The 12862-nt window shown below is 32.3% G+C and overlaps 2 protein-coding genes across 6 annotated transcripts in view; one reads left to right on the top strand and one right to left on the bottom strand.

Annotated features, from left to right (window-relative positions):
- The window catches only part of LOC142341581 (uncharacterized), a 316826-nt gene that overhangs the window by 150497 nt on the left and 153467 nt on the right, over positions 1-12862 (top strand). The gene's annotated exons all lie outside the window — the stretch shown is intronic.
- Positions 12276-12862, bottom strand: part of LOC142341576 (uncharacterized) — a 62994-nt gene continuing 62407 nt past the window's right edge. For all 4 annotated transcript variants that reach the window (XM_075392626.1, XM_075392625.1, XM_075392623.1 and 1 more), the window contains one exon: positions 12276-12659. In XM_075392626.1, coding sequence (XP_075248741.1) covers positions 12345-12659 — 315 coding nt within the window. In that variant the 3' untranslated portion in view covers positions 12276-12344. The remainder of the gene's footprint in view (positions 12660-12862) is intronic.

Genomic DNA, 12862 nt, shown 5'->3' with positions numbered 1-12862 from the left:
CATTTTTTGAATATAGCATGCTTTTTAGAATTGAGAAGCTCACCAGACTCTGATTTGCCAAAATACTTGAACTAAACATTTTTTGAATATAGCATGCTTTTTAGAATTGAGAAACTCGCCAGCCTCTGATTTGCCAAAAAACTTGAACTAAATATTTTTTGAATATAGCATGCTTTTTAGAATTGAGAAGCTCACCAGACTCTGATTTGCCAAAATACATGAACTAAACAATTTTTGAATATAGCATGTTTTTTAGAATTGAGAAGCTCGCCAGACTCTGATATGCCAAAATACTTGAACTAAACATTTTTTGAATATAGCATGCTTTTTAGAATTGAGAAACTCGCCAGCCTCTGATTTGCCAAAATACTTGAACTGAACATTTTTTGAATATAGCATGCTTTTTAGAATTGAGAAGCTCACCAGACTCTGATTTGCCAAAGTACTTGAACTAAATATTTTATAAATATAGCCTGCTTCTTAGAATTGCGAAGCTCACCAGACTCTCCAGACTCTGATTTGCCAAAATACCTGAACTATACATTTTTTGAATATAGCATGCTTTTTAGAATTGAGAAGCTCACCAGACTCTGATTTGCCAAAATACTTGAACTAAACATTTTTTGAATATAGCATGCTTTTTAGAATTGAGAAACTCGCCAGCCTCTGATTTGCCAAAAAACTTGAACTAAATATTTTTTGAATATAGCATGCTTTTTAGAATTGAGAAGCTCACCAGACTCTGATTTGCCAAAATACATGAACTAAACAATTTTTGAATATAGCATGTTTTTTAGAATTGAGAAGCTCGCCAGACTCTGATATGCCAAAATACTTGAACTAAACATTTTTTGAATATAGCATGCTTTTTAGAATTGAGAAACTCGCCAGCCTCTGATTTGCCAAAATACTTGAACTGAACATTTTTTGAATATAGCATGCTTTTTAGAATTGAGAAGCTCACCAGACTCTGATTTGCCAAAGTACTTGAACTAAATATTTTATAAATATAGCCTGCTTCTTAGAATTGCGAAGCTCACCAGACTCTCCAGACTCTGATTTGCCAAAATACCTGAACTATACATTTTTTGAATATAGCATGCTTTTTAGAATTGAGAAGCTCACCAGACTCTGATTTGCCAAAATACTTGAACTAAACATTTTTTGAATATAGCATGCTTTTTAGAATTGACAAACTCACCAGACTCTGATTTGCCAAATTAATTGAACTAAACATTTTTTGAATATAGCATGCTTTTTAGAATTGAGAAGCTCACCAGACTCTGATTTGCCAAAATACTTGAACTAAACATTTTTTGAAAAAACATGTTTTTTAGAATTGAGAAGCTCGCCAGCCTCTGATTAACAAAAATACTTGAACTAAACATTTTTTGAATAATGCATGCTTTTTTGAATTGATAAGCTCACCAGATTCTGATTTGCCAAAATACTTGAACTAAACATTTTTTGAAAAAGCATGTTTTTTAGGATTGAGAAGCTCGCCAGCCTCTGATTAACCAAAATACTTGAACTAAACATTTTTTGAATATTGCATGCTTTTTAGAATTGAGAAAATTGCCAGCCTTTGATTTGCCAAAATACTTGAACTGAACATTTTTTGAATAAAGCATGCTTTTTAGAATTGAGAAGCTCACCAGACTCTGATTTGCCAAAATACTTGAACTAAACATTTTTTGAAAAAGCATGTTTTTTCGAATTGAGAAGCTCGCCAGCCTCTGATTAACCAAAATACTTGAAATAAACATTTTTTGAATATAGCATGTTTTTTTAGAATTGAAAAACTCGCCAGCCTCTGATTTGCCAAAATACTTGAACTGAACATTTTTTGAATATAGCATGCTTTTTAGAATTGAGAAGCTCACCAGACTCTGATTTGCCAAAATACTTGAACCAAACATTTTTTGAATATAGCATGCTTTTTAGAATCGAGAAGCTCGCCAGCCTCTGATTTGCCAAAATACTTGAACTAAACATTTTTTGAATGTAGCATGCTTTTTAGAATTGAGAAGCTCACCAGACTCTGATTTGCCAAAATACTTGAACAAAACATTTTTTTGAATAATGCATGCTTTTTAGAATTGATAAGCTCACCAGACTCTGATTTGCCAAAATACTTGAACTAAACATTTTCTGAATATAGCATGCTTTTTAGAATTGAGAAACTCGCCAGCCTCTGATTTTCCAAAATACTTGAACTAAACATTTTATAAATATAGCCTGCTTCTTAGAATTGTGAAGCTCACCAGACTCTCCAGACTCTGATTTGCCAAAATACCTGAACTAATTATTTTTTGAATATAGCATGCTTTTAAGAATTGAGAAACTCGCCAGCTTCTGATTTGCCAAAATACTTGAACTAAACATTTTATAAATATAGCCTGCTTCTTAGAATTGAGAAGCTCGCCAGCCTCTGATTAACCAAAATACTTGAACTAAACATTTTTTTGATTAATGCATGCTTTTTAGAATTGAAAAGCTCGCCAGACTCTGATTTGCCAATATACTTGAACTAAATATTTTTTTGAACATAGCATGCTTTTTAGAAATGAGAAACTCGCCAGCCTCTGATTTGCCAAAATACTTGAACTAAACATTTTTTGAATATAGCATGCTTTTTAGAATTGAGAAGCTCACCAGACTCTGATTTGCCAAAGTACTTGAACTAAACATTTTATAGATATAGCCTGCTTCTTAGAATTGAGAAGCTCGCCAGCCTCTGATTAACCAAAATACTTGAACTAAACATTTTTTGAACAATGCATGCTTTTTAGAATTGATAAGCTGACCAGCTTCTGATTTGCCAAAATACTTGAACTAAACATTTTTTGAAAAAGCATGTTTTTTAGAATTGAGAAACTCACCAGACTCTGATTTGCCAAATTAATTGAACTAAACATTTTTTGAATATAGCATGCTTTTTAGAATTGACAAACTCACCAGACTCTGATTTGCCAAATTAATTGAACTAAACATTTTTTGAAAAAGCATGTTTTTTAGAATTGAGAAGCTCGCCAGCCTCTGATTAACCAAAATACTTGAACTAAACATTTTTTGAACAATGCATGCTTTTTAGAATTGACAAACTCACCAGACTCTGATTTGCCAATATACTTGAACTAAATATTTTTTGAACATAGCATGCTTTTTAGAAATGAGAAACTCGCCAGCCTCTGATTTGCCAAAATACTTGAACTAAACATTTTTTGAATATAGCATGCTTTTTAGAATTGAGAAGCTCACCAGACTCTGATTTGCCAAAATACTTGAACTAAACATTTTTTGAATATAGCATGCTTTTTAGAATTGACAACTCACCAGACTCTGATTTGCCAAATTAATTGAACTAAACATTTTGTGAAAAAGCATGTTTTTTAGAATTGAGAAGCTCGCCAGCCTCTGATTAACCAATATACTTGAACTAAACATTTTTTGAACAATGCATGCTTTTTAGAATTGATAAGCTCACCAGATTCTGATTTGCCAAAATACTTGAACTAAACATTTTTTGAAAAAGCATGTTTTTTAGAATTGAGAAACTCGCCAGCCTCTGATTAACCAAAATACTTGAACTAAACATTTTTTGAATATAGCATGCTTTTTAGAATTGAGAAAATCGCCAGCCTTTGATTTGCCAAAACACTTGAACTGAACATTTTTTGAATAAAGCATGCTTTTTAGAATTGAGAAGCTCACCAGACTCTGATTTGCCAAAATACTTGAACTAAACATTTTTGAAAAAGCATGTTTTTTAGAATTGAGAAGCTCGCCAGCCTCTGATTAACCAAAATACTTGAACTAAACATTTTTTGAATATAACATGTTTTTTAGAATTGAGAAACTCGCCAGCCTCTGATTTGCCAAAATACTTGAACTGAACATTTTTTGAATATAGCATGCTTTTTAGAATTGAGAAGCTCACCAGACTCTGATTTGCCAAAATACTTGAACCAAACATTTTTTGAATATAGCATGCTTTTTAGAATCGAGAAGCTCGCCAGCCTCTGATTTGCCAAAATACTTGAAATAAACATATTTTGAATGTAGCATGCTTTTTAGAATTGAGAAGCTCACCAGACTCTGATTTGCCAAAATACTTAAACTAAACATTTTTTTGAATAATGCATGCTTTTTAGAATTGATAAGCTCACCAGACTCTGATTTGCCAAAATACTTGAACTAAACATTTTTTGAATATAGCATGCTTTTTAGAATTGAGAAACTCGCCAGCCTCTGATTTTCCAAAATACTTGAACTAAACATTTTATAAATATAGCCTGCTTCTTAGAATTGCGAAGCTCACCAGACTCTCCAGACTCTGATTTGCCAAAATACCTGAACTATACATTTTTTGACTATAGCATGCTTTTTAGAATTGAGAAGCTCACCAGACTCTGATTTGCCAAAATACTTGAACTAAACATTTTTTTGAATAATGCATGCTTTTTAGAATTGATAAGCTCACCAGACTCTGATTTGCCAAAATACTTGAACTAAATATTTTTTGAATATAGCATGCTTTTAGAATTGAGAAACTCGCCAGCCTCTGATTTTCCAAAATACTTGAACTAACATTTTTTGAATATAGCATGCTTTTTAGAATTGAGAAGCTCACCAGACTCTGATTTGCCAAAATAATTGAACTAAACATTTTTTGAAAAAGCATGTTTTTTAGAATTGAGAAGCTCACCAGACTCTGATTTGCCAAAATACTTGAACTAAACATTTTTTGAATATAGCATGCTTTTTAGAATTGAGAAACTCGCCAGCCTCTGATTTGCCAAAAAAATTGAACTGAAAATTTTTTAATATAGCTTGCTTTTTAGAATTGAGAAGCTCACCAGACTCTGATTTGCCAAAATACTTGAACTAAACATTTTTTGAATATAGCATGCTTTTTAGAATTGAGAAGCTCACCAGACTCTGATTTGCCAAAATACTTGAACTAAACATTTTTTGAATATAGCATGCTTTTTAGAATTGAGAAACTCGCCAGCCTCTGATTTGCCAAAAAAAATTGAACTAAAAATTTTTTAATATAGCTTGCTTTTTAGAATTGAGAAGCTCACCAGACTCTGATTTGCCAAAATACTTGAACTAAACTTTTTTGAATATAGCATGCTTTTTGGAATTGAGAAGCTCACCAGACTCTGATTTGCCAAAATACTTGAACTAAACATTTTTTGAATATAGCATGCTTTTTAGAATTGAGAAACTCGCCAGCCTCTGATTTGCCAAAAAACTTGAACTAAATATTTTTTGAATATAGCATGCTTTTTAGAATTGAGAAGCTCACCAGACTCTGATTTGCCAAAATACTTGAACTAAACAATTTTTGAATATAGCATGTTTTTTAGAATTGAGAAGCTCGCCAGACTCTGATTTGCCAAAATACTTGAACTAAACATTTTTTGAATATAGCATGCTTTTTAGAATTGAGAAGCTCACCAGACTCTGATTTGCCAAAATACTTGAACTAAACATTTTTTGAATATAGCATGCTTTTTAGAATTGAGAAACTCGCCAGCCTCTGATTTGCCAAAAAACTTGAACTAAATATTTTTTGAATATAGCATGCTTTTTAGAATTGAGAAGCTCACCAGACTCTGATTTGCCAAAATACATGAACTAAACAATTTTTGAATATAGCATGTTTTTTAGAATTGAGAAGCTCGCCAGACTCTGATATGCCAAAATACTTGAACTAAACATTTTTTGAATATAGCATGCTTTTTAGAATTGAGAAACTCGCCAGCCTCTGATTTGCCAAAATACTTGAACTGAACATTTTTTGAATATAGCATGCTTTTTAGAATTGAAAAGCTCGCCAGACTCTGATTTGCCAATATACTTGAACTAAACATTTTTTGAACATAGCATGCTTTTTAGAAATGAGAAACTCGCCAGCCTCTGATTTGCCAAAATACTTGAACTAAACATTTTTTGAATATAGCATGCTTTTTAGAATTGAGAAGCTCACCAGACTCTGATTTGCCAAAGTACTTGAACTAAATATTTTATAAATATAGCCTGCTTCTTAGAATTGCGAAGCTCACCAGACTCTCCAGACTCTGATTTGCCAAAATACCTGAACTATACATTTTTTGAATATAACATGCTTTTTAGAATTGAGAAGCTCACCAGACTCTGATTTGCCAAAATACTTGAACTAAACATTTTTTGAATATAGCATGCTTTTTAGAATTGACAAACTCACCAGACTCTGATTTGCCAAATTAATTGAACTAAACATTTTTTGAATATAGCATGCTTTTTAGAATTGAGAAGCTCACCAGACTCTGATTTGCCAAAATACTTGAACTAAACATTTTTTGAAAAAACATGTTTTTTAGAATTGAGAAGCTCGCCAGCCTCTGATTAACCAAAATACTTGAACTAAACATTTTTTGAATAATGCATGCTTTTTTGAATTGATAAGCTCACCAGATTCTGATTTGCCAAAATACTTGAACTAAACATTTTTTGAAAAAGCATGTTTTTTAGAATTGAGAAGCTCGCCAGCCTCTGATTAACCAAAATACTTGAACTAAACATTTTTTGAATATAGCATGCTTTTTAGAATTGAGAAAATTGCCAGCCTTTGATTTGCCAAAATACTTGAACTGAACATTTTTTGAATAAAGCATGCTTTTTAGAATTGAGAAGCTCACCAGACTCTGATTTGCCAAAATACTTGAACTAAACATTTTTTGAAAAAGCATGTTTTTTAGAATTGAGAAGCTCGCCAGCCTCTGATTAACCAAAATACTTGAAATAAACATTTTTTGAAGATAGCATGTTTTTTTGGAATTGAAAAACTCGCCAGCCTCTGATTTGCCAAAATACTTGAACTGAACATTTTTTGAATATAGCATGCTTTTTAGAATTGAGAAACTCACCAGACTCTGATTTGCCAAAATACTTGAACCAAACATTTTTTGAATATAGCATGCTTTTTAGAATCGAGAAGCTCGCCAGCCTCTGATTTGCCAAAATACTTGAACTAAACATTTTTTGAATGTAGCATGCTTTTTAGAATTGAGAAGCTCACCAGACTCTGATTTGCCAAAATACTTGAACTAAACATTTTTTTGAATAATGCATGCTTTTTAGAATTGATAAGCTCACCAGACTCTGATTTGCCAAAATACTTGAACTAAACATTTTTTGAATATAGCATGCTTTTTAGAATTGAGAAACTCGCCAGCCTCTGATTTTCCAAAATACTTGAACTAAACATTTTATAAATATAGCCTGCTTCTTAGAATTGTGAAGCTCACCAGACTCTCCAGACTCTGGTTTGCCAAAATACCTGAACTATATATTTTTTGAATATAGCATGCTTTTTAGAATTGAGAAGCTCACCAGACTCTGATTTGCCAAAATACTTGAACTAATTATTTTTTGAATATAGCATGCTTTTAAGAATTGAGAAACTCGCCAGCTTCTGATTTGCCAAAATACTTGAACTAAACATTTTTTTGAATAATGCATGCTTTTTAGAATTGATAAGCTCACCAGACTCTGATTTGCCAAAAAACTTGAACTAAACATTTTTTGAATATAGCATGCTTTTTAGAATTGAGAAACTCGCCAGCCTCTGATTTTCCAAAATACTTGAACTAACATTTTTTGAATATAGCATGCTTTTTAGAATTGAGAAGCTCACCAGACTCTGATTTGCCAAAATACTTGAACTAAACATTTTTTGAAAAAGCATGTTTTTTAGAATTGAGAAGCTCGCCAGCCTCTGATTAACCAAAATTCTTGAACTAAACATTTTTTGAATATAGCATGCTTTTTAGAATTGAGAAAATCGCTAGACTCTGATTGGCCAAACTACTTGAACTAAACATTTTTTGAATATAGCATGCTTTTTAGAATTGAGAAGCTCGCCAGCCTCTGACTTGCCAAAATACTTGAACTAAACATTTTTGAATATAGCATGCTTTTTAGAATTGAGAAGCTCACCAGACTCTGATTTGCCAAAATACTTGAACTAAACATTTTTTGAATATAGCATGCTTTTTAGAATTGAGAAACTCACCAGACTTTGATTTGCCAAAACACTTGAACTAAACATTTTTTGAATATAGCATGCTTTTTAGAATTGAGAAACTCGCCAGCCTCTGATTTTCCAAAATACTTGAACTAAACATTTTATAAATATAGCCTGCTTCTTAGAATTGTGAAGCTCACCAGACTCTCCAGACTCTGATTTGCCAAAATACCTGAACTATATATTTTTTGAATATAGCATGCTTTTTAGAATTGAGAAGCTCACCAGACTCTGATTTGCCAAAATACTTGAACTAATTATTTTTTGAATATAGCATGCTTTTAAGAATTGAGAAACTCGCCAGCTTCTGATTTGCCAAAATACTTGAACTAAACATTTTTTTGAATAATGCATGCTTTTTAGAATTGATAAGCTCACCAGACTCTGATTTGCCAAAAAACTTGAACTAAACATTTTTTGAATATAGCATGCTTTTTAGAATTGAGAAACTCGCCAGCCTCTGATTTTCCAAAATACTTGAACTAACATTTTTTGAATATAGCATGCTTTTTAGAATTGAGAAGCTCACCAGACTCTGATTTGCCAAAATACTTGAACTAAACATTTTTTGAAAAAGCATGTTTTTTAGAATTGAGAAGCTCGCCAGCCTCTGATTAACCAAAATTCTTGAACTAAATATTTTTTGAATATAGCATGCTTTTTAGAATTGAGAAAATCGCTAGACTCTGATTGGCCAAAATACTTGAACTAAACATTTTTTGAATATAGCATGCTTTTTAGAATTGAGAAGCTCGCCAGCCTCTGATTTGCCAAAATACTTGAACTAAACATTTTTGAATATAGCATGCTTTTTAGAATTGAGAAGCTCACCAGACTCTGATTTGCCAAAATACTTGAACTAAACATTTTTTGAATATAGCATGCTTTTTAGAATTGAGAAGCTCACCAGACTTTGATTTGCCAAAACACTTGAACTAAACATTTTTTGAATATAGCATGCTTTTTAGAATTGAGAAACTCGCCAGCCTCTGATTTGCCAAAAAAACTGAACTAAATATTTTTTAATATAGCTTGCTTTTTAGAATTGAGAAGCTCACCAGACTCTGATTTGCCAAAATACTTGAACTAAACATTTTTTGAATATAGCATGCTTCTTAGAATTGAGAAGCTCACCAGACTCTGATTTGCCAAAATACTTGAACTAAACATTTTTTGAATATAGCATGCTTTTTAGAATTGAGAAACTCGCCAGCCTCTGATTTGCCAAAAAACTTGAACTAAATCTTTTTTGAATATAGCATGCTTTTTAGAATTGAGAAGCTCACCAGACTCTGATTTGCCAAAATACTTGAACTAAACAATTTTTGAATATAGCATGTTTTTTAGAATTGAGAAGCTCGCCAGACTCGGATTTGCCAAAATACTTGAACTAAACATTTTTTGAATATAGCATGCTTTTTAGAATTGAGAAGCTCGCCAGACTCTGATTTGCCAAAATACTTGAACTAAACATATTTTGAATATAGCATGCTTTTTAGAATTGAGAGGCTCGCCAGCCTCTGATTTGCCAAAATACTTGAACTAAACATTTTTGAATATAGCATGCTTTTTAGAATTGAGAAGCTCACCAGACTCTAATTTGCCAAAAAACTTGAACTAAACATTTTTTTAATTTAACATGTTTTTTAGAATTGAGAAGCTCACCAGACTCTGATTTGCCAAAATACTGGAACTAAACAGTTTTTTAATATTGCACGCTTTTTAGAATTGAGAAGCTCGCCAGCCTCTGATTTGCCAAAATACTTGAACTAAATATTTTTTGAATATAGCATGCTTTTTAGAATTGAGAAGCTCGCCAGACTCTGATTTGCCAAAATACTTGAACTAAACATTTTTTGAATATATCATGCTTTTTAGAATTGAGAAGCTCGCCAGCCTCTGATTTGCCAAAATACTTGAACTAAACATTTTTGAATATAGCATGCTTTTTAGAATTGAGAAGCTCGCCAGCCTCTGATTTGCCAAAATACTGGAACTAAACATTTTTTTAATATTGCACGCCGTTTAGAATTGAGAAGCTCTCCAGGCTCTGATTTGCCAAAATACTTGAACTAAACATTTTTTGAATATAGCATGCTTTTTAGAATTGAGAAGCTCGCCAGACTCTGATTTGCCAAAATACTTGAACTAAACATTTTTTGAATATAACATGCGTTTTAGAATTGAGAAGCTCGCCAGCCTCTGATTTGCCAAAATACTTGAACTAAACATTTTTGAATATAGCATGCTTTTTAGAATTGAGAAGCTCACCAGACTCTAATTTGCCAAAATACTTGAACTAGACATTTTTTTAATTTGACATGCTTTTTAGAATTGAGAAGCTCACCAGACTCTGATTTGCCAAAATACTGGAACTAAACAGTTTTTTAATATTGCACGCTTTTTAGAATTGAGAAGCTCGCCAGCCTCTGATTTGCCAAAATATTTGAACTAAATAGTTTTTGAATATAGCATGCTTTTTAGAATTGAGAAGCTCGCCAGACTCTGATTTGCCAAAATACTTGAACTAAACATTTTTTGAATATAGTATTCTTTTTAGAATTGAGAAGCTCGCCAGCCTCTGATTTGCCAAAATACTTGAACTAAACATTTTTGAATATAGCATGCTTTTTAGAATTGAGAAGCTCACCAGACTCTGATTTGCCAAAATACTTGAACTAAACATTTTTTGAATATAGCATGCTTTTTAGAATTGAGAAGCTCGCCAGACTCTGATTTGCCAAAATACTTGAACTAAACATTTTTTGAATATAGTATGCTTTTTAGAATTGAGAAGCTCGCCAGCCTCTGATTTGCCAAAATACTTGAACTAAACATTTTTGAATATAGCATGCTTTTTAGAATTGAGAAACTCACCACACTCTGATTTGCCAAAGTACTGGAACTAAACATTTTTTTTAATATTGCACGCCGTTTAGAATTGAGAAGCTCTCCAGGCTCTGATTTGCCAAAATACTTGAACTAAACATTTTTTGAATATAGCATGCTTTTTAGAATTGAGAAGCTCACCAGACTCTGATTTGCCAAAATACTTGAACTAAACATTTTTTGAATATAGCATGCTTTTTAGAATTGAGAAACTCGCCAGCCTCTGATTTGCCAAAAAACTTGAACTAAATATTTTTTGAATATAGCATGCTTTTTAGAATTGAGAAGCTCACCAGACTCTGATTTGCCAAAATACTTGAACTAAACATTTTTTGAATATAGCATGCTTTTTAGAATTGAGAAGCTCGCCAGACTCTGATTTGCCAAAATACTTGAACTAAACATTTTTTGAATATAGTATGCTTTTTAGAATTGAGAAGCTCGCCAGCCTCTGATTTGCCAAAATACTTGAACTAAACATTTTTGAATATAGCATGCTTTTTAGAATTGAGAAGCTCACCAGACTCTAATTTGGCAAAATACTTGAACTAAACATTTTTTTAATATAACATGCTTTTTAGAATTGAGAAGCTCATCAGACTCTGATTTGCCAAAATACTGGAACTAAACAGTTTTTTAATATTGCACGCTTTTTAGAATTGAGAAGCTCGCCAGCCTCTGATTTGCCAAAATACTTGAACTAAATATTTTTTTTAAATATAGAATGCTTTTTAGAAATGAGAAGCTCACCAGACTCTAATTTGCCAAAATACTTGAACCAAACAATTTTTAAGTGCTAATTGCTTCACAGCTTAGTCATTTTTTTTTTCAAATTAATCAGTCGTTCTGGCTGAATTTTTATTAAATTTACCAGTCAATATTCCAAGTCAGTAGAAGGACGACAAGTTTCAAATTTTAGCATATGCGCTTATTTTAAACAAACTTCAGATTGCTTTATCCTTCATGCTTTTATCATTTTTGGAATTTGACAGCTGCCACCCTTATGTGGAAATGCACATTGCCAATTTTTCTTTTCCATCTCTATATTTAATGAATTGCATCGACCGTTTTGAATTTCAAAAGTTTGTTTTTTGATTTCATCTACATTTTGTCTCCTTGAATATGCCATTATTTCATGACATGTAATAATTACGGATTTCAAGGAATTTTTCAATTAAGTACACAGTAGTGCTTCACCCGATCAACCATTAAGCATTCATTAATACTGATGTGTGGATTTCCCCTCGTCTCCTCAAACTATTGCGTCTTCTACAAACTGTTTCTCTTATTTATTTAATTGTCAAAAGAATTCAAGCTAAATATCAAATTGATATTTTGAAAAAACAATTTAAAACAGTTCAAAATTTTAGTGAAATTTTCAGTTTGTGGCAACAGCTGGAGGCATTCGAATTCCATTTGAAACTACATCTGCATTACTAGTTTTGGAAGGAGGTAGGTTATAACTAGATATAATTGATGTCGCTATTTCATAACCATCATCAGATAGTTTATTATGAGTGCCATTGCTGCTGTAGTTAACTACAGAGTTGTGATCACCAGCTGGTGAACTCTGATTGGCTAATTCTCTTCCTAATTTGGACATGTGCTGTTCCCATTTTTGGCTCTGTTCGTCAGGGTTGTTCACACCGATGTGGTTGTAGTTGGTCCACATGCTACGGTGCCATCTAGGTTGCTGAAACGCAAATCAGGGTTTTGCTATAATTAGTTTTGCACTTTTAAGACACTCAAGTGAGTCCTGAGTAAATATATTGAATGAAGCTTTTCACTATACACCTTATAGAGGATTGTTGATCACAACATTAGGTATTTGCCCGGATTAGCAAGCTTAATGTTATACATGAGATGACGATTGATGATTGATGCTCATAAAAAGAG

Source organism: Convolutriloba macropyga, chromosome 6, assembly GCF_964194025.1.
Source record: "Convolutriloba macropyga chromosome 6, txConMacr16.3, whole genome shotgun sequence".
Taxonomy (NCBI): Eukaryota; Metazoa; Xenacoelomorpha; order Acoela; family Convolutidae; genus Convolutriloba; species Convolutriloba macropyga.
Note: the sequence above shows the minus strand (reverse complement) of the source record. Positions and strands in the feature narration are given on the sequence as shown.